The sequence below is a fragment of the Pelophylax lessonae genome (genome assembly GCF_965119305.1).
Source record: "Pelophylax lessonae genome assembly, chromosome: 8".
Lineage (NCBI taxonomy): Eukaryota > Metazoa > Chordata > Amphibia > Anura > Ranidae > Pelophylax > Pelophylax lessonae.
The window spans coordinates 63,831,030-63,853,844 of NC_138775.1; the positions used below are offsets into that span (position 1 = coordinate 63,831,030).

Sequence of the window (22,815 nt, forward strand, 5' to 3'; positions counted from 1 at the left end):
GGCACCATCCGTCATCTCATTAGGAGTGTGCCACGACATTGTCAGGCATGCACACAGGCACGTGGGGGCCATAGAAACTACTGACTACCATTTTGAGTTAGTGCAATGAATTTTCAGCAAAATGGACTAGTCTGCTCCATCATTTTTTCACTATAATTTTGGGGTGTCTTTGAAATCAGCCCTCTGTAGGCTGATAATTTTAATTTCCATCAAATGTTGTGACATCCTTTCGTTCCTAACACATTACCCAGTCCATATTAGTATAGATATCCAGCATGGTATTTTTCCCCATTGAGATCTGATGTATTTTCAAAGTGTTCCTTTAATTTTTTTAAGCAGTGTTCATGTAAATGCAGAAAACTGGTTAACATTCTTCGACCCACTGCTACCACATTTCACCACACTTCCTCCCTACATCATTCCTCCATCAAAGCACTTGGAGGTTTCTTGTGCTTCCATTTCAAAAAAAGTTGATGGATTTTAAAAAATGATGACTTTTAATGTCCTGTGGAATTCTGTTCTGATTTAAATATTCTACCTTCCTGGTGTAACAGAAGCTAATGTTACTGGCTGAAGAACTCTTTTTTCCACAAGATGGCAGTAGCAAGTGTGCTTTATTTAGCTTGTGACTGACTTTAGGCTGTGGCATTCTGGGAGATATATTCTGGAGGATGATCCAAACCACAGCCATAACTGGAAAATCAACTACAATACCCAATGATACCTGAGAACATGAGGGGTCTGATAAAACGAAAAGCCCAGGAAGGAGTGGGGCAGTTGGGGAGCCCGCTAACCAGAGAGAAGACGGGAGAAGAAGTGCTGTGCTATGCTGTGCTGTTCTATGCGGTTCTGTGCTAAATTTCACTGGTCGCTGTTTCATCCTGAGCTGAGACTGCTGGGCAATCGGCTGCTCCATAAATACCCAACATGTTGAACCTTAAATTTGTGTGCACCCATGAAATGGCAACAAACTTTAATAACCTATAGAAAATCATAAGGTATGTTCAAAATTATTCAAAAGGTATAGGTCATCAGTTTGGTTTTACGGATTAGGTATTGTGCAAGAATTAGTGCTCTCACTTTGGCGTGCACAGCAATATGTATTATGTGTATCGCAATTAACGGTTTCATTTCATGTGTTGGCGCCCCAGATGCGTGCATTTGCGTTTGTACATACATTTTATGTGCTTGGGTGTAACTTAATTTTTTTTGCATTAAATAATGTTTTGCTTAAAGGGTTACTAAACCCACAACAGTAAATCAGTCTTTATATGCAATAAAGCATGCTTGTCATACTCACTGTGGAACCTAAGGGGTTAATCCTCTGCATTGTGTAAAAAGACTGTTTGATCCTCTCTGATCCTCCCCTGATTTTACTGTCCTCAATTCATCTGCTGATAGTACAGAAAGTTCTAGGAGTCACTCTGCACATGCTCAGTTTGGTGTGTATTGCTAGAGAGCTTTTTTTTTTTGGAGGGTGCATGTGATCAGCACAGGGCCAGGGGTGATGCATCCTCATTGAACAGAGGAGAATGGAAACGCCTCCTACAAGCTTTTAAGCAGTGTTTGGCTAAACACTGATAGAAGTCACATGACTGAGAAAAGGTATTTAGCAATATATATTTACTAAAATTATTGCATTTCCATGTTCTGTGTACTATGGGAGACCAGATATAGTGAATGCAGGATCCTGGATTTAGTAACACTTTAACTTTTTTTTTTTCAATCACATAGGGGACAAAAGCTGTCTATATGTGATGATTTTTAGGTGACAGGTTCTCTTTAATGACCCTGTGTGTCTCCTCTGGGCTCCATTGAATGTATTGCAATGCACGTCATATTGCAATGCATCTCTTCCCATGTATGCTAACTGGGGGAAGGTGACAGGCTGACCCAGAAGAGTTGAAGCTGTTATAGCTGCAAAGGGTGGGCCAACTCAATATTGAACCCTACGTACTAAGACTGGGATGTCATTAAAGTTTATGTGCGTGTAAAGGCAGGCTTCCCAATACTTTTGGTAATATAGTGTATTCTACATTGTGGATTATATGAACAGCACATTGTACAGAGCGGAGCCGTGTGGAGTATGTAATATAAAGCACAGTTTACAAAGTGGAGCAGTATGGAGTATGTAATGTATAGCCAAGTGTACAGAGTGGAGTGGTCGAGAGTAAATAATGTATAGCACAATGTACAGAGGGGAGTGGTCGAGAGTATATAATGTATAGCACAGTGTACAGAGTGGAGTGGTGGAGAATCGATAATGTACAGCATATTCTACAGAGTGGAGCATTCGGTACAATGTAATGTATCACACACACAGAGTGGAGCTGTGTGGATTATATAATATACAGCACAGTGTACGGACTGGAGTGGTGGAGAGCAAATGTACAGCACAGTGTACAGAGTAGAGCGGTGGAGAGTATATAATGTAGAGCACATCATTGATGTGCGCAGGCTATTGGATTAGGGTGTGCACCCCAGAGCTCAAACACGTATGTGTGTATATCAGCAGAGCAGTGGACGAGGTCCGCAGAGCAGAGATTGGAGTCAGTCTCAGTGGATGGTGTCAGTAGTTTTTTTTCCTTTTACAATTTTTTTAGGAGCCCTGTCGGGGGGCTTTGGTGAAATATCAAGGGTCTAAACAGAAAGAAAGGGACTGAGGACAGAGCTTCCCCCGTCCCTTTCTCTGCAGACTCAGCTGCACCGAACAGTGAATAAATGGGAAGTGCTCTGTGCTGAGCAGCTTCCTGTTCATTCACAAACTGAAGCATAGTAAATAGTTCACCATGCTTCAGTTAAGAATGAACAAAGGAGCGATCGGTACAGATCACTTGTGTTCATTCATCTATCCATCCTGAAACATCCTCTGCAGCAGCAGGTGGGAGATAAGAGGAGGGAAGCTGCCAGCACTGCAGTGGGGAGACAGGGGGCGCCAGGAAGCAGTGGGAATTGGCATGCGCACGCCTATGCAGCACATTGTATAGAGTGTATAGAGTGGAGTGGTGGAGAGTATATAATGTACAGCATATTGTACAGAGTGGAGCATTCTGTAAAATGTAATGTATCGCACACAGAGTGGAGCCGTGTGGATTATATAATGTACAGCACAGTGTTCAGAGTGGAACGGTGTGGAGTATATAATTTACAGAACAGTGTACATAATAGAGATAGGTAGACTATCAAATTTATAGACAGCATTTAAAACTTGACAGATTTTCTACTCCTTCCCTGCTCTTTCCTCAAATAAATAAAAAAATTGGCTGCAGTTGGGCTTTAACCTCTTTCTGGAGTATCATTATAAATCCACCCTCAAGGCACCAAGAATCTTGTGTTAATAATGTTGATATCATACTATAAGTTGCTAACTGGCAATTTGTTCATATGCAAAGCAGGTATAGGAATGGAGATATTGTTGCATAGTTCTGTTATTACAGTTCCACATACACCATGCAAAGGATATATGTCTTTATTGTTACAAATTGAAACAAAATGTTAAAAAAGCTAAATTTCCTCTAAACTTGCTTTCAAAGGCCCCTTTTTAAAATTCCTCATCTAGGTCTGCGTCGATACTTCATGGCCTCCATATGTGACAAAATTAGTCTTTTTGAAGTAGGTCTGTGATCATAATGGCTGTTCCCTAATTTAATAATTTGCATAAAATTTTGCATTGTTTGAAATAGCTTGATTCAACTTTCAAGTCTGAACTTACAAGAACTAAAGAATAAAGATTTCCTGAATTTAGTCTAATGACTTTCATCCCACTGCATTGTTAGGAATTATGTGTCAGAGAATCTAAAAATAATTTGTCACGTTGGTCCAGATTTCACACAGGCAAAAAGGAGCTTTATAAAGCCATGAACATGTGTCCAGAGGCAGGTGTCCACCTAGGGTAGGTGACCGCATTGATTAATTTGTTGAAAGGTTTCAATCCTCTTTTAACTACCTTGCAAAACAACCTTCTTTAGAGATGTTGGGAACTTTTAAGACTCTCGTACACACGCAACGATTGTTGGCCCGGGAATTTTCGGCCAATGTCCGATCGGCCAATTTTTGGCTTGTTAGTATGATGCTTCCGTCAACCGACTCCGACTTTACGGCCGAAAGAAATCTGGTGTGCATGCTATAAAATTTTTGTTGGCCGTCAACAGAACGGCCGATTTTCCGACAGTCAGTACAGATTTCGCAGACAAAAATCAGATGAGCAAGACTGGGCATGCTCAGAGAAGAAAAAACACACGGAAAGTAAATCAGCACATGACATCACTTCTGAAGTTGTTTTTTGTTGGCCGAGAAAATTTGTGTGCAGTCTAGAGCACATTTCAACCATCACAACAACACAAAAAGACGGCCGATCGGTCGGCCAACAATCGTTGCCTGTGTACGAGGCTTAAAGCGGAGTTCCACCCTGGATTTTTTTTTTTTTTTAATACTCCCGGGACAGTCAGGGCTAGTGCATTCCACAATGGCTAGCCTCTGATCTGTCCCGGGTTGCACTTACCTGTTAGGACAAATACTTACCTTGCAAACGTCTTGTCCAGCGCTGCCATCTCAGATGTGGGCAGCTTGAAGCCAGCGAGATCCCCTTCGGCGTCTTCTTCCGCCTTCTTTGGTCCCACGATGCTCTGCGCCGGCCCCGACGTCACTTCCGGGTCGCGCGCGTCATCCCTCTACAGCTTCTGGGCATGCCCAGAAGCTGTTTAGAAGGGGATTACGCGCGCGACCCGGAACGGACGTCGGGGCAGGTGCAGGCGCAATGATTCCTGGGAGCTATGACGTTCAGCTCCCAGGAATCATTGCAGAGCCAGGAAGTGACGACGGGCCGCGGCCGAGGAAGGAGGAAGAAGGAAGTAATGTAAGTATTTTTTCTTCGCTACGAGGTAAGTAAAAAAAAAAAAAAAATATGCGATTATCCATTTCTTTTTCAGGTGACCCGGAGCGAGAAGATGGAGGTAAGTATAAAAATAGGGTGGAACTCCACTTTAAGACTTGCAAGTGTAGTCAAATGAAGGAAAACTTCAAACAAGCTCAAAAGTTGTGGTTGAGACACAACAAGGCTTCCTTCGATGGGTACCCAAGAGTATCTCAAACCATAGAAATACAAAAAAGAACACCAGACTAAAATTCGATAAAAGAGCCCAAGACAATTTTAATTGTTGATAAGAAAATTCATATAAAAAAAGCCAGCGCGTAACTCCACTCCCACTTTATCAGGGCTCAACATGGGATAAAACCTAGATGGACTTAGAGAACACAGTGACTTCACAGATCTATATTAGAACCAGTATTGAACTACCCTCATAAAGGAACAACCGGACAGCAATGGACTGCGGTTCAGTAACTGCTGTCAGGTTGTTCCTAAATGAGAAGAGTTCAATGCTGATACCATGCGTTATGGTACGGTGCAATTTTTAGGCACTTCTTTTGTGTATTTCTTGTATGCAGGGCAGCCCATTGGAATTAATAGGCTGCCCTAAACGCAACCTGTGGGAACGCGAAGAAATGCACAATCGGGGACACGCACCATTGCACCTGCATAGGTGCGAATGGTGGCTTACAGCCAGGGCCGGTGCAAGGATTTGTGCCGCCCTAGGCAAAATAAATATTTCCGCCCCCCCCCCCCATATGCTCTCCCACCCCCATCCCAAGTTACTGAAGGGGTTAAAACCCCTTCAGTGACTTACCTCAGCGCTGGGTCAGGCTCCACCCACTCTCTTCCCCTGCTCTGTGGCACTAGTACGTGTTTACTCCCGAGCCTTGCTCTATGAGACACACAGAGCCACGCCTCGGTCACGCTCCCCTCTATCTCCTCGTTGGCTCACTGGCTGTGATTGACAGTAGTGGGAGCCAATGAGGAATGAGAGACCAAGGAGAAGCTCTGGTCTTGTGCACATCGCTAAATCGAAAGGGAGCTCAGGTGAGTATTAAGGGGGGACTGGGGGGGCCGCTCCACATAGAAGATTTTATACCTTCATGGATTCTAAAAAACTTGAGCCTTTAAAACCATTTTAGGAATAAATGCACAATAATGCAGCGTGTTGCATTACTGCACCATGTTAAAGCGGTTGTAAACCCAAAAACACAAAAAAAAAAAAAAACCCTGCAAGACAAAGGCATAATGAGCTGGTATGCATCGCATACTAGTTCATTATGTATTATTTACCTTAGAACGAAGCCCCGACACAGACCCCCGGACATCGCTGCGAACGCTGCCATGATCCCTCGGCGTCTCTTTCGGGTTCGGCGGCTCCGGCGCTGTGATTGGCCGGAGCCGCGATGACGTCACTTCCGGGCATGCGCGCGGGAGTGATTTTCCGGCAAGCTCCCGGCAAGGGAAGCTGAAGGTTCGCCGGACCTTCAGAGCGTATGCGCCACTCTCGTGAGCGGCTGCATGCACTGCAAATATCTCCTAAACCGTGCCAGTTTAGGAGATATTAATTGTACCTACAGGTAAGCCTTATTATAGGCTTACCTGTAAGTAAAAGTTAAAAAAAGCGGCATACTACCGCTTTAATATGTGGTATCTGGTGCGTTAAGATAGGCCCATCATTGCATTAAGGCAGTACATCCACTGCATTAAGGCAGCCCATGCCTTGCGTTTAGGTAGCCCATTCACTTAGAATAAGCTACCAAGGCACAGAACCAGATTTGAATATTTTTTTAACACACCACATCACAACCCACAGTTGGTTGTGATGTTCTACAAGGCACATTGGGGTACTGTTGAAGTTAAATGGCACTGCAACACACCCCCAATCATGCGTTGCAGTAAAACACAGTTAAACGCTTCACATGTGTACCGCAATGCATAGAGGCGAACCCAGCCTTAAGGGTTTACCATTATATAGATAAATAGGTAAAGGTAATTAACATTTCTTGCCTACAGGCTTCAGTGATTCAAATTTGGCTCTGCATGAGGCCTAGGTGTTTTTTGCCCACTTTTTAAAGGACAGATCTGTTCAAGTGAGCGTGTAGCATCATCAATATACAATCGCATAAGATGTGCATATCTTTGCATGAGACAGCATTTATTAATATGTGGATGGACAAGCTCCACTGTCAGATCTACGGAGCAACAGCTTGATTAGCTATGCAGAACACAAGCACTGTCTGCAGCGCAGGCAAGAGCAAACCTTTCCTCTGTTCCAGCTCATTAAACAATCTTCTGCCCAAGTTCTCGATTTGCAGCGTGCCTGACCTCTATTTTTTTGCGTAGCAAGTAATGGCATTGTCTGGATAATTGTAGGAGGTTGTGCTGAGTGGCACTTTTTTCCCAAATACACAGAAGTGAAATTCAATTTAGAAGAAAATCCATCTATAGATGAAGAGTTAGCTGGAGAAGACAAATGAGGAAATGTCGGAGGAGATGATTATTAGTCTGTGACCAGCTACTACAAATGTTAGTTCTACCTTTGTGCTCTCATCAAATCTATATCCTTTTAAGACATCAAATTCATGTTCGTTTCATCTGCTCTCACAAGGCACATGATATGAGCCGCTTGGGAAGTTATTTAATTATTTCCAGGGTAATTTCTAAATGTAATATGAAATGTCATCTTTCTGGCACTTCCGTTCACCTGGTTTCATTTCATTCTTCATTTATTGTCTTGTGTCTGTGGACGGTATAGTCAGGAGATATTCATCTTCATATTCTGACATTCCTAATGTAATAAGCAATGAATATAAAATGAGAGGAAAGAGCTGCAGCTTACTCAATACACTGCAGGGACAAGCAAGCTTGCTAGGGACTTCAGTGCAGTCTAGAATTTGATGACATTGCAAAAAAAATCACACCCTAGTTAGCATCATTTTGATATGTATTTAGTACTCACCTTTATGCCAGGCCTTGTTCACATGGTTGATGATGCCCGAATAGTATGAATGTGTACTACAGGGACAATGAAAAATGGCAGGAACTTTAGAGCAGTCTAAAGTTTGATGACATCCAAAAAGTTACACCTTGGTTAGAACCATTTTATAGGTGTTTAATACTCACCTTTAGGCCTCGTTCACATGGGCAATGATGCTTGTAAATTTTTTTTGCAGCAAATCAACTTTCAGATGCTTTCAGGGGGAGATTTTAATGTTTTACTTGAGTATTGATACCCATACCTTTCTGCTGGCTATCAATTCTCTTCTTGCCATGCATCCTATTATGATATATAAAACCTACCCTTTTTACTTGTAGATTGGATATATATATTCAGACTATCACCTTCTTATGTCCCACATCTATTCCCCGCTTGGTCTCCGGTGGGGCAATGGTTTGGTTCCATCCCTTCGGCTTCCGAACCGGACACGTTCACTGCCGCCGTGTGTTAGCGCTGTTCCAGCACAGATGGTCCAACTGCGGTGTAAGTATGGCTTTCCCCATATGGGCTCTTTTGAGTTACCATGTATCACTCGCTACCATTCCATTTTACATATACCTTTACATCTTTTTCAGATACATGCATCTACTCCTGATGAATGGGCATACTACGACCCATGAAACGCGTAGAGTTATAACGATGCTTTTTACCCCTGTACCCATCATTTTCTATTGCTACAATGGCATACTAAATCTTTATATTGAGTCGTGATGTTACTTTTACTAATTACGCTATGTACTTTTATTACTATATGACATGACTACCATGCATTGTTTGTGGTCTAGAATTTACGTATTTCTCTGTATCACTGTTACAGTGACAATTATCTGTGATCAATGTACTTGTATTACTATATGACATGACTACTATGCATTGTTTATGGTCCAGAATTTACGTAATTCTCTGCATCATTGCTATAGTGACAATTATTTGTGATATATTTTCAATTAAACATATATTTTACAACTTAAACGACTCATGTGTGCACCTCATATAAAGTCCCACAGGGCAACCCTTTTCTCTTTTTGTTTAACTTTCAGATGCTGTGTTGCATTCAGCCCATTGAAGTTTTTTAGGTTGCAGTGGCTGCAACGAAACATCCGCTGGTCCTTATTTGACAGGCATATAAGCAGGTGCAGGCATTCTTTTGTCCTGCATGTGACACTGTTCCGATGCTATAGGAGCAAGGGGAGTGTGTTGACTGTCCCCTTAGAGACTCCATGAGTCCTCTCTGGGAAGGCAGGTATCTAATTTGATGCCAAAATCCTGCGAGAGTTCAAGTGGCCATCTTAAAGAGGAAACCTTTAAATAAGGGATTCCATGGCATTTAGGCATGCTTTGAGGGAGTGGTAGGTTAGGGTGAGGAACCTACTGATTAGGGACAGTGCATAGCACAGGGAAAGGTTCCTGGCGAGTAGGGACGGAATAAGGGACACTTTCCGGCATTGAACACCCTTCCAAGGTTTCCTTTTCAGTGGGCAAGTGCATCATGATTATAGTTAATATTGCCACCCCTCCAACAGAGGCTGTCCTCCGGTAACACTACGGCAAACCATACTACAGTGTTTAGTTCACTAGTGGGCCCGTACATTTTTCTGTTGTAATTAATACAACTCTGAACTGTTCCTATAAAACGAATACAGTACTAAGACTATCCTGTCCTGACCCTTGTTCATGGTCCTTTCCAAGTGGACACTTTGTTCAAGGCCCCACCTTAAGGTGTGCAGGTTCACACTTCAAAAAACAGCCTATTCATGATGAGGATGCAACTAGATTGCATTGGCAGGCAGGGCAGCAGTCTATAGCCCTTTTATTATAGTTAAAAATGTCTCCGGCAGTCAGCAAATTCTATGTGGATGGATTCCCAGGGGCCCAAGCCTATGCTGGCTTTGCAAAATCTGGCCCTGATCAGGACTTTACTTCATGAAGCACTATTTTATCTCAACCTAAAGTGGCTTCTTGTCCTTCTCTCCTCAGTAAACATCTCTGAGAACCCCATAATTATCTCCAACCAGAAGCTAGCATTTTTTTTTAGGGAGAAACATTAACATATGTTCTTTGGGAAATTCATTTTACATACATTACTTTGCCCCCTTCCTTACTGATGCTCCAATGAGTGCTGAAAGAGCAGAGCAGAGACGGTGACTGACAATCACTGCTCTCTGCTCTGAGCAGAATGAGAGCTGAGCGATAAACGGTCATGTGATCGCTCAGTTCTTGTTCTTATAGCAAATGTGGGACAGCTGCAGCATCACACTGATGCTGCAGCATGGCTTAAATATGTGTGTTCTTTTTTTCAAATGCCATACTTCTCCTTTAAATCAAGAGTTTATGTCTGCTTTAAAGTGTATCTAAAACCAAAATCTTATTAGGATATCTCGCTACAATGAAGAAAGCCCCAAAAACATTTGACTTTGGAACATGTCCCTATTGGTTGAGTCCCCTTTTTTGCTGTACCAGTGACAACTCAAAATTGTGGATTTATCCTTATATCCATAAGTTCACATTAGTGTGGGCTATGGAAAGTCATGTAATGACACCCGCAGAAAAAACACAATGCAGTTCGGAAAATGTGTGGGAGTGCCATGTATCCTAATGACACCCCATACACTGGAATCTGCAGTGCAGTTTCCCCCACTAGAAACCGTACTGCACTATGCAGTTACCCCGCAGTCGTGTTTCCTAAAAAGGTGTAGAGACCTTTTCCATACATTTTTATTGAGTAGAGCAGACCATGCATATGAATGGGCTGCTGTGGACGAGCAAATGGAGCTGTGGAGAAACTGCATAGGTGTGAATCAGGCTCAACAGTACTTTAGTGGTTAGCAATTATACCTTGCAGCTATGGGGTCAATAGCTCAAATCCTGGCTAGGACACTAACTACATTGAATTTGCATGTTCTCCCTGTGTTTGTGTGGACTTTCTCCCAAACTCCAACAAGATGCTGGTAGACTAATGGCTCCTGTGTAATTTGGCCCTGTATACAGATGGACTTTATCACATTCTGTATGCAGATCCCAATCCTGTGCAAATGAGGAGAGTTCAGGATAGAAACCAAGTATGTACACCTGGAGACTAAAGCCCTCCAGAGGCACGAAAAGTGGTTTATATATCAACATGTTTAGAGAAGTAGTCATGTTTAAGGTGCCCAATTTTATTACAAAAAAAAAGATAAAAAAAACCTTATATTGTCCAATTAGAGGCTATATTGTAGGTCGCAGTATACATATAAAATGGTCATCCAGTCACCCAGCATATATCAATTCACACAAAAAAAAACAGAAAAAGAAAAGACATGAAACCTATAACAAGGCTATGCAGATGCAAAACATGGACGTATATAGTTCAGGAAATGCCTGGTTACCTATCTTGTAAACAAATTGTCAAGCAAATTCTATGGAAAAGGTGGAAAAGGCTCTCCAGCATATCATGCAAAGTACCCAGAGAGATGGCCCACAAAATTGCCAAGAGTTAGATAAGACTAACCAGATATCACATGCATTAACACTTTCAACCTATATATTACATACTTCAGTGCCTGGTAATGAAATACTGTACATCTTGAACTTTGGAAAAGTTCATGGTCCTTGATGACTAAGAGTTTATGTGCCTGAAGACCTCAGAGGGTGGTCAGGTACAAGGTACGTTCTAACTGGAGCTGCCATGAATGTGAACTCTCAAATGGGTAACTTTTAGACTAATACTTTTTTCAGAAATAGATGAACAACAGTAATTGGCAAAGGTTCTCTAAAATATCTGATTGAAGTGCTTTCCGAGAGCTGTCAGCTGCTGGCACTTGCCTTAGCTTTAGACATGAGTTTGTTGCTCAGTCTAGATGAAAGGCCATATAAGGTGATTATCATCTGCCAGACAAATAGAATGTTCATATTGCAAAGGAAGTTGCACTTTGCAAATTAATTTTCCCCAGAGCTAAGAATAAGGTGAAGCTTTACTGACTTGTATCATCCAATCATGTGTAAGCAAAAAAAGTTATTTTTTATTTTCCTTCCATTCTTTGTAAAGTGAAATTTTACCACATTCACTAAAGCTCTGAGGAAATTTTCCACTCGAAGTGCAACCTCCCTTGCAAAGTGAAAAGCATATTTGCCTTCAGCAAATCAACTACGGAATGACAATCACCTTATATGGCCTTTTATCCCGAATGAGCAGCAAACAACCAACCTTGCTCCAGATGTCTTTAGGGCAACTTTAGATTGACCAAACAGAATATATATATATTAGGGATCGACCGATTATCGGCAAGGCTGATATATCGAGGGCCGATATGCACTTTCCCCGTTATATCGTTATCGGCCTCAGAGGTTACCGATAATGCCAATATTACTGTATGTAATATTAGTGTATGTAAAATCTTAGCATCCACTTTATTAGTGTTTTATATAATGTCCAGTATGTGTTTTTGTAATCTAATAGTGTGAAATACCTTCATTACATCACCGCTCGGCCCTTCAGTGACCCCCAGCTGTCAGTGGGGGGAGGAGAGAAGGACAGCAGAGCAGAAGATGTAACGAAGGTATTTCACACTATTCTAATCTAATAGCCGGCGCTTCTGTGTACAATTTAGAGGGGAGGGGCTGAGATCCCCCTCTAACAGCTATGAGAGGAGAAAACAGCAGAGCTGGAGATTAGCGAGGAGAGCCCAGAGCAGCGATGTAATGAAGGTATTTCACACTATTCTATTACAAAAACACACACTGGACATTATATAAAACACTAATGAAGTGGATTCTAGGATTTGAATGACACTAAACTAGGTTCACACAGGATTCCTGGCAGGCAGGGAGGGAAGAGAAGACACATTACAGCTAAAAGACCTACCCCACATGTTCAGTACCAGATTTGTGTCAAAAATGGTCTTTATTTTTCAAAACTTTAAATGCACAAAATATCAGCCCATATCGGCCGATATCGATATGCAATGGCCAAAATATCGGTATCGGCAACGAAAAACCGATATTGGTCGATCCCCAATATATATATGTACACTTCTACAACAGAAACAACAAGCATAAGATTCAGTTTAAAGAAAAAAACATGATGCTAGTAATAATGACAAGAATGGAAAATGCTAAATAAAAATGATTTCAATGTTTTTCTCTTCTTCTCACCAAATATTTTTTAAAGGGAAACTCAAGCTTAAAATTTGCTGGTGGCACCCACTTACCTGAAGTCCCCCCAGAACTGAAAGATGAACAAATTTTAAATTTACTTGAATTATATTCTTAAATGCGATTTAAATGTAATTTTTTTCCCCTAAAAGGGTAAAGGCTAAAAATGATGTATTAGTATTGCATGAGAATAAACAATTGTACTAAATTTTGTATGCAGTCTAAATATGTGATCATAATTTTATTTTATTTTAATTTCATTTTAATTTACTAAATTATTTTTTAATCTATTCCCAATCTACTCGTAGTAAGCATTTTGGCAATCAGTATAAAGTGGGTTTGTTTATCACACAGTTTATGGAACTAAATACTACATATAAATGCAAAATGCAGTGACCCATAGTGAAAAAAATCAGCATTCCCATTGCTAAAGTCAAGCCAATGCTGGATGGATCCAGAGTAGCTGCTGATCATAACAGACCTTTGCCTTAGTATTTTGCCTTTGTGCTATATTATTGAATAAGTGGATGATGGGTACTGGGTTTCATATTAGCAGTGCTTTCATTGCATAATATGATGTATTTCCATATCCCTATCCTGTTTTTCAATTAGTCTGGTGCCCTTCTTTAACTGACTCCATAGCGGTGGGTTGAAGATGTAAATACTAATTTCTCTGGCTAGTGATATCCATATCTTGTCCCTTGGGCTTTCTTCTTTGTGAGGGATCATTACATAATTACTGCAGTCATACCAGTGGAACAGCATGTCGAGCTCCAATAGAGTATTGATTATGTGGTAAGCCAGAGATCCTTATCGTTACAAACTTCTCATCCATTTATTAATGTTATTCTTCCCATAATAACTACAATGGGATGTAAAATTCAAAGTGGGTATATCAATATTCCATTAACAAATGTACATGTTAAATGCCTACTGAATGCTCAGCATAGAGGAAGTCATTCATAAAGAAGTGACATGGCTATACATGCTTAGAGGAAAAAGAAATGTGCTGCATGTACTATCATGGAAAAAAGAGGCCTGCTTAACGGTTATGGTTCAATAAAGGATAATCTAATAATTTATTATATAAGCACCACACAGCTCCTCTGCTATGGCCTGGCTGTACAATGTTCATGCCGCTGGTGCAGACTGACCAAGAATGCATCCAACTAGATACACCTCTTCATTCAGCTTTATACTCTGTAAGCAATAAAGAATACATGTTTTCAGAGAAATTTCATACATGATCAAAAGGTATTTTTTTTTTTTTCAAACAGATGCAAAAAAAGAACACTTCCAGCACAAAAGATAGTAAATTAGAGAAATTCATTTTTGACTTTACACTTCTGGTTCTAAAGGCTCATGGTTTTTTTACCTTAAAGTGGTTCTAAAGGCAGAAGTTCTTTTACCTTCACTCATTCTATGCATGAAGGTAAAAACCTTCTATGTGCAGCAGCCCCCCTAATTCTTACCTGAGCCCCATCACAATGCATTGATGTGCACGAGAGCCTCGGCTCTCCAGGGACTCTCCCTCCTCATTGGCTGAGACAGCAGCAGGCACATATGGCTCCCACTGCTGTCAATTACAGCCAGTGAGTCAGTCAGAGGAGACAGAGCCGCGCTCCATGTGTGAATGGACACACAGAGAGCAGCTCAGGAGCAAGCCTGCTCGGGTGCCTCATAGCAAGAGGCTTGCTACTGGTGGCACTCAGCAGGGTAGAGGAGCCAGGACCGCCAGTGGGGGACCCAAAAAGAAGAGGATCGGGGCTCCTCTGCGCAAAACCGTTACTCAGAGCAGATAAGTATAACAGGTTTGTTTTTTTTAATCTTTCCTTTAGAAACATTTTAAGGCCGCATTCACATGTGAGTACCTATCCGAACACCCATGCAAAGGGCTGCCTTCACCTGCACAGGATGCACAGGTGAAGATGATTTGACAGGCAGCTGCATGGACCTGCATGGATCTCCAACTTTTTTTTTCCTGCTCTTTTTTTTTTTCTCTTTGGTGAGCACCAGCCAAGATAAAGGACTGGGAAGACGGACTTTCTACGTAACATATTATATTTGATTTATAGTGTAATTATTCTAAAAAAGTTCTTTAAATATGTTTATGTACTACTTATTTAGTAGTTTTTTCTTTCTTAATATATGAGGCCTTTGCCTATTTTAGTAATCTAATAATATTAATAATAATTTTTATTATTATAATCACTATCAAAGCTCTAGCAGATTAGCTTAATCAAGAAGTGAAAAAATACAATATTTTATTTAAAATGGTAATAAACCCCAAGCCAAAAATGTCATATATTGCAGCTCAGCCATCTTTAGACATGGTGGCTGCAATAGTTTTCTTTTTTAGACTTTTTCCCCATCTGTTTTCACTTGGTGATCTGGCCAGTAACACACCTCCTGTATTAGAGCACCTCCACTCTGGATGTTGGAGCGCAGCAGAGAGCAGCATTGTTAAACTGGGAGGAGGGGAGTATTAGATGGATAAAAACATTTAGACACACTAACAAGTTGAAGCAAAAACCCAGCTCACTTTCCAGTTACACAAGCAGTTACAGAAACATTTTTCTTCTTTTGGGATAAAGGCTTTACATGAATAAATAAAAGCTGATCATTGTAAGCACTCCTTGCACTCTTGCTTAACCACTTAAGCCCCGGAAGATTTTACCCCCTTCCTGACCAGGGGGTTTTTCGCGATTTTTTACTGCGTAACGGACAATTGCGCGGTCGTGCGACGCTGTACCTAAACGAATTTCACGTCCTTTTTTTCCCACAAACAGAGCTTTCTTTTGGTGGTATTTGATCACCTGTGCGATTTTTTGATCATGCGCTATAAACAAAAAAAGAGCGTAAATTTTGCAAAAATAACAATATTTTTCACTTTTTTTTATATGAAATTCCCCTCAAAAAAAATGTAAATATCAAAATTTTTTTAACATTTTCGGCCAATTTGTTTTATGCTACATATAAAATGGGGATATTGCTGCGCTAAAAATTGTCAACATAGGATATGCTTACAATCGATGTAAAAAGTCACAAAGAACTACAAATACATAAATTGCGTAAAATACTAAAAAAGGTCACAAAGACCATATGTATCATATACAGCTGCCAACACCTGATCCAATATTAGAGTATAAGATCAAATAACATGTAACAAAATATGGTGTAGCGCTAGTAATAACAGTTCAAATGAACTCAACAGTCCATATAAAACAAATACAAATAGTTGGAAGGATAGGTCCGTCAAAAAAGAGAGAGGAAGGATGTGCTCCCCGAATCTCGTATCAAACTTTCACCATCCTGAAATCCAGTGTATGGAGACCACCACCAAGTAGAAAAAATGGCCCCTTACCACAACGCAATGATCCCCACCACAGAGATCATTGACCGCTTGTATTGGAAATCAGACAGACCAAGTAGATGACAGTCCAGCTCACCAGGAAGGTCTCAACAGCTCCACTCGATGTAAGTACATGAATAAAAAGACTCCCATGGTGAAGTACAGTCACACTTTTTTTAAACCACAAAACAAAGGTGGCAACTCACATTTTGAAGGAGATATTACAGCATATATCTCGAGGGAGCAATCCCAGGACCTGGTTCCTAACCAAGAAAATGGCCGCCGCGTCCCCTCGTGTGTCTCAGCGTGGCGTGCCGCAGGCTCCTCCTACGCGTTTCGTCAGCCAATTGACGTCGTCAGGGGGTGTGGCCTGCGGTAAGCCATCAATATTTATATGCTGAGCGAGGCGGAAGGGGCGGGATAACTGGTCAACGACCTGGATCACGGAGGTTGTGCAGTTGCGCTCCAACGACCGGAAATGACAGATCGGACTTGACATAATCCGGAACAGGAAGCTAGTACATTACATGCCAGCATCCCTGATACCGGAATCAGCACGGTCAGAAGCCGGAAGCCAGCAATTTGCGTGCCAGCACCCCGGAAGTCCTACCGTTATTAACAACATGTCAATTAAACGTTAATCAATTGCACATATGGGGACTCCAAGATCGCTGATGACCAGTGCATCTCGATAGTCCCAAATAAGTGAGATCTAGATCCATATTGCAGGACCAATGATTTTAATACTGTCTCACCGGAAGGACACTCTGTAACGCTCCGGCGTTTGTTTAGTGAACTGGATTTGCAGCTGCAGAATTTCCACTCAGTAGTCGTGTAGAGATGTGTTGAATCACCATATCCAACTCTCCAGACTCATCATTGTGGCCCAGCCTGCCTCAGCATGCAAATATACAGGCACTCAGATAAGATGTTCCTGGAGTGATAGGTTGTATACGATAGTATAGAGGTGATGTGCTGAAAGGACAGGCGTGAGTAGTGATAGCAATGATAGGCACTCAATAGTAATGTTCAGGAGTGTTAGCAGATGGTGATAGATAGTATGCAGATAGGTTAGCAATCATGTACAAATAACAGGTGGTAGGGGACAGCAGATGAAGTGTACAGGAATTGCTAACTCAGTGCAAGGATATAGATGGTAGTAGACTCAAGAGCTAGCAATCTATGTAACAGTGCAGATGATAGAAATAGTAATGCATAGATAGCAACAGTCTTTAGTAGGCAAGAGTAGATAGTGTAAGTTGATAGGAAGGAATCCCCTGTGGGGTACTTATCACTAGTTGGTTTAGAGAGATGAGGGGTCCGGTAATGAGATAAGGATCAGGTAGCGAGATACAGGATCAGTAGCGAGATACAGGATCAAGTAGCGAGACTCCGGTCTATCCAGATACTGGGGAAATAGCTGGAGGCTTCGGCAGCGTCAGACAAGGCTGTATAACAAGCGGTTTGCACGAACACCTTGTGAGTGAAAGCCGGCGATTGAAATAGCCGCTCAGAGCGGCGCCTAGTGATGACGTCATGAGAATTAAAGGGACAGGTAGCTATATGCGTTCCACTTACCTAAATGGTGGAACGCAATGCGGAAGAAATGGGCTGGAAGGGTACCGAAGGTACCAGAATCTTACAGTACCCCCCCCCCCCTTAAGGCCGGCTCCGGAAGGCCTATAGCACTGGTCTCTCCGGGTATTTGGAGTGGAACCTTCGTATAAGCCTGGGAGCGTGAACGTCAGAAGTATCCAACCAGGTGTCGTCTTGGGGTCCATAGTTTTTCCATCTTATGAGATATTGGAGTTTCCCTCTGTGGATACGAGAATCCAAAATCTCCTTAATCTCAAATTCCTCTCCGCCTTCAACTTGTACTGGAGGTGGAGGCGAGATGGTAGGTCTTATTCCTTGGTTGGGAACATGTGGTTTCAGTAGCGACACGTGAAAGATGGGGTGTATTTTAAGATCTGCCGGTAAGGTGAGTTGAACTGCAGCTCTCCCAATGAGCTTCTCAATTGGGAAAGGTCCTAGAAACAAAGGCCCAAGCTTTTTACTGGGGATCTTTAACCTTACGTTTTTCGTAGATAGCCAAACGAGATCCCCAATAGCATATTGAGGAGAAGGTCTTCTACGGAGGTCGTAGTACCTTTTTTGTTGGCTATGAGCATGTGAGATGGTGGTGTTAAGTAAACCCAGAGAGTCTTTTATTTGGGTAAGATAGTCAGAGGCTACTGGGTTACTTGATGGCAGTATGCGTGGTGGAAGAAGTGTGGGATGAAACCCATAGTTTAGGTAGAATGGACTTTGCTTAGTAGTACTGTGGGTTGCGTTATTGTAAGCAAATTCTGCCAGAGGGAGGAGGTCCACCCAATCATCCTGTAGGTATGAGGTGTAGCAACGCAAATATTGTTCAATGCACTGGTTGACTCTTTCAGTTTGTCCATTGGTCTGAGGGTGGTAGAGAGAAGTAAGTTTTCGCTCAATTCGTAGTATATGACATAGAGCTTGCCAAAACTTGGAGATGAACTGTGAACCTCGGTCAGATAAAAGAGTCTTTGGAATTCCATGTAGCTTGAACACATGTTTCACTAGTAATTCTGCTGTTTCCTTAGATGAAGGTAGTCTGCGAATAGAAATGAAATGTGCCATCTTTGTCAGATGGTCCACTGACACTAGAATGGTAGTAAATCCTTTGGAAGGTGGTAATTCTACTATAAAGTCTAAGGACACAACTTCCCATGGAACTTTGGGTATTGGTAGACTGCAAAGTAGACCAGATGGTTTTGTAGTGTCAATTTTGGACCTTGCACAGATGTCACATGAGGAAACAAATTTTTGTACAGACGTCTTCATATCAGGCCACCAAAATTGCCTGGTGAGCAAATTGAATGTCTTAGTCATACCCATATGTCCTGCCATAGGTACGTCATGTGATAATTCCAAGATCTTGGTACGCATACCAGGAGGTATGTAGAGTTTGTCGTTAAAGTAGAGGAAGCCTTCTGCATCAGCACTTAGTTGTGGTGGTGGTGAATCCAGTCCTATACTGTGCAGAATCTCTTCCTTCAAGGAACGAACAACACCAATAATACGATCATGGGGTATTATAGAAAGTGAAGGGATTTCGGCGCAGTTATCTTCGGTTAGCCGTGATAGCGCATCCGCTTTTTTGTTTTTGTCTGCAGGCGTGTAGGTCACTAGGAAGTTGAATCTTAGGAAGAATAATGACCAACGTACCTGCCGGTGGGAAAGAGTCTTGTTGGTCTGAAGGTATTGGAGATTCTTATGATCTGCATATATGAGTATTGGCAATCGAGTACCTTCAAGTAAATGTCGCCAATTTTCTAGTGCCAGTTTTATGGCAAGCAACTCCTTTTCACCCACTGGGTAATTCACCTCTGGGCTACTTAGTGATTTAGAGAAAAAAGCAACTGGGTGGAGTGGTGAAGTATTCGTTGGTCGTTGGGAAAGAACTGCTCCTACAGCCATATTTGACGCATCTACCTCCAGGATGTATTGGAGGGATGGGTCTGGATGGCGTAGTATGGGAGCAGAAGTGAAGCTTGATTTTAACAAGCGGAAAGCTTTATTTGCTTCTTCAGACCATTTGAATGGTTTCTTTACACTTGTAAGTTGTGTGAGCGGTCTCACAATAGAAGAGAAGTTCTTGATGAACTTCCTATAGAAGTTTGAAAATCCAAGGAATCGTTGTAATGCCTTACGAGTTGTTGGTACAGGCCAATCCAGTATACACGATATCTTGCTCATATCCATCTTGATACCGTTCTTAGATATGATGTATCCTAGGAATAGTACTTCTTCCTTATGAAATAGGCATTTTTTCAATTTTACGTATAAATTGTGTGCGAGTAATCTGGATAGCACAAGTCTTACATGTCTTACATGTTCGGACAAGGACTGAGAATAAATGAGTATATCATCCAGATATACCACAACACAAACATCAAGTAAGTCTCTGAAGATGTCATTTATGAATCGCTGAAATGCTGCGGGAGCATTACACAACCCAAAAGGCATCACTAGATATTCGAATAATCCGTATCTGGTTCTGAATGCCATCTTCCACTCATCCCCATTACGGATTCGGATGAGGTTGTATGCCCCTTTTAGGTCCAATTTTGAAAAGTAGGTAGCTCCGCGCACTTGTTCAATGAGTTCGGGAATGAGAGGTAAAGGATAGCGATTCTTTATCGTAATGGTATTTAATTGCCTATAGTCAATAATAGGCCTGAGACTTAAATCCTTATTGCGGACAAAGAAAAGTCCTGCAGCTGTGGAAGAAGTAGAGGGTCTAATAAACCCTTTCGCTAAATTCTCATCCAAGTATTCCTTGAGATGAGAAAGTTCATCCTGAGAAAGAGGATAAACATGACCGAAAGGTAGTTTACTATTAGGGAGTAGATCAATAGAACAATCGTAGTCCCTATGGGGAGGCAATACTTGAGCATTTTTCTCAAGGAAGACTTCTGATAGATCCTGATAACATGGTGGTGGTGAAATTTCATCTGACACCATGGACAGGATTTTTTTATATGATTGAAGGTTACACGTGGTCTCGCAGTAGTGAGAGGGGAAGGTTAAAGTCCGTGTTTTCCAATCAATGATTGGTTGATGTATGTGTAACCAGGGAAGTCCCAAAATAATGGGAAAATGTGGTGAAGGTAATACATCAAAAGTGGTGGTCTCAGCATGAGACTCGTTAGCAGTAGCAAGGAGTGCTTGTGTCTGATTGGTAATTGGACCAGAAGATAACAGAATACCGTTAATAAAACTAACAGAGACAGGTTTAGATTTTGAAATAATAGGTATTTTATTTAAAGCAACAAAACTAGTGTCAATGTAGTTCCCACAAGATCCTGTGGCGATCATAGCCTTGGCGGTGATCCTATTGTGGTCCCACTGTAAGGTCAAATAAATAAAAAGATAGGGATTAGAAAAAGAAGTCGTTAATCCCCCCAGCAAGACATGTGAACACTCACCCTCTTTTTTGCGGACAAGGGGACAGACGCTTATCAAATGATCCGGGGAGGCGCAGTACATGCAGAGATTTTCAGATCTTCTCCTGGCTCGTTCAGTAGACGATAATGGTGGGCGTATGGTTCCTACCTCCATAGGAGTAGGGTCAACGGGCGAAACCCGAGAAGGATTGGATAATGGTACTCCCATTTTCTCAGCCTTTCTTTATCGCAGTCGCCTGTCAATATTGATGCTGAGTTGTATTAAGGCATCCAAAGTGCCAGGTAAATCCGCTCGGGCGAGCTCGTATTTAACGGCTTCTGATAACCCGAGTCTGAACTGGGTTCGCAAAGATGCATCATTCCACCCTGAATCAAGGGTCCATCTTTTGAACTCTGCTACGAAGTCTTCAACAGGTCTCCTTCCTTGTTTTAAAGTCCTCAATTGGCTGTCAGCAGTACTCTGCCTATTTGGGTTTTCATATAAGCTAGCGAGTTCTGCTAAGAATAAGGGATAGGAGTTAAGAAGAGGGTCATTTTTCTCAAAGAGAGAGTCTGCCCGAGCCCGTGGATCACCCGACAAATATGAGATAGTGGTGCAGACTTTAATTTGGTCTGTAGTGTAAGTACGAGGTTTTAAATTAAAAAGTAATTGACATGCGTTTTTAAATTCACGAAATTTTTTCCGATCACCTGTAAACACTAGAGGAGGGTTTATTTTGGGCTCACGAGGTTGAGCAGCAGTGAGCTGTGAAACACGGGCTATCTGCTGTCTCAAAGTCTGATTTTCATTTTTCACTTCGGCAAGGGAAAGGATTAATGCATCTACCTTTTGTGTTAGTTGTAACACATGAGTGGCTAATTCTGCTGAATCCATTTTTTTTTTTTCGGGTTCGTGCAATCTGTAACGCTCCGGCGTTTGTTTAGTGAACTGGATTTGCAGCTGCAGAATTTCCACTCAGTAGTCGTGTAGAGATGTGTTGAATCACCATATCCAACTCTCCAGACTCATCATTGTGGCCCAGCCTGCCTCAGCATGCAAATATACAGGCACTCAGATAAGATGTTCCTGGAGTGATAGGTTGTATACGATAGTATAGAGGTGATGTGCTGAAAGGACAGGCGTGAGTAGTGATAGCAATGATAGGCACTCAATAGTAATGTTCAGGAGTGTTAGCAGATGGTGATAGATAGTATGCAGATAGGTTAGCAATCATGTACAAATAACAGGTGGTAGGGGACAGCAGATGAAGTGTACAGGAATTGCTAACTCAGTGCAAGGATATACATGGTAGTAGACTCAAGAGCTAGCAATCTATGTAACAGTGCAGATGATAGAAATAGTAATGCATAGATAGCAACAGTCTTTAGTATGCAAGAGTAGATAGTGTAAGTTGATAGGAAGGAATCCCCTGTGGGGTACTTATCACTAGTTGGTTTAGAGAGATGAGGGGTCCGGTAATGAGATAAGGATCAGGTAGCG

General features: G+C 41.7%; 1 protein-coding gene across 1 annotated transcript in view; it reads right to left on the reverse strand.

The window, feature by feature from the left end:
• CCDC66 (coiled-coil domain containing 66) overlaps positions 1-14,420 on the reverse strand; it is a gene marked incomplete at its 5' end in the record, with an annotated part of 189,354 nt that extends 174,934 nt beyond the window's left edge. The window contains 3 exon segments of the mRNA XM_082266270.1: positions 11,673-11,735; positions 13,058-13,074; positions 14,411-14,420. Of these exon segments, the coding sequence (XP_082122396.1) occupies positions 11,673-11,735; positions 13,058-13,074; positions 14,411-14,420 (90 nt within the window).
• Positions 14,421-22,815: the final 8,395 nt, after the last annotated feature.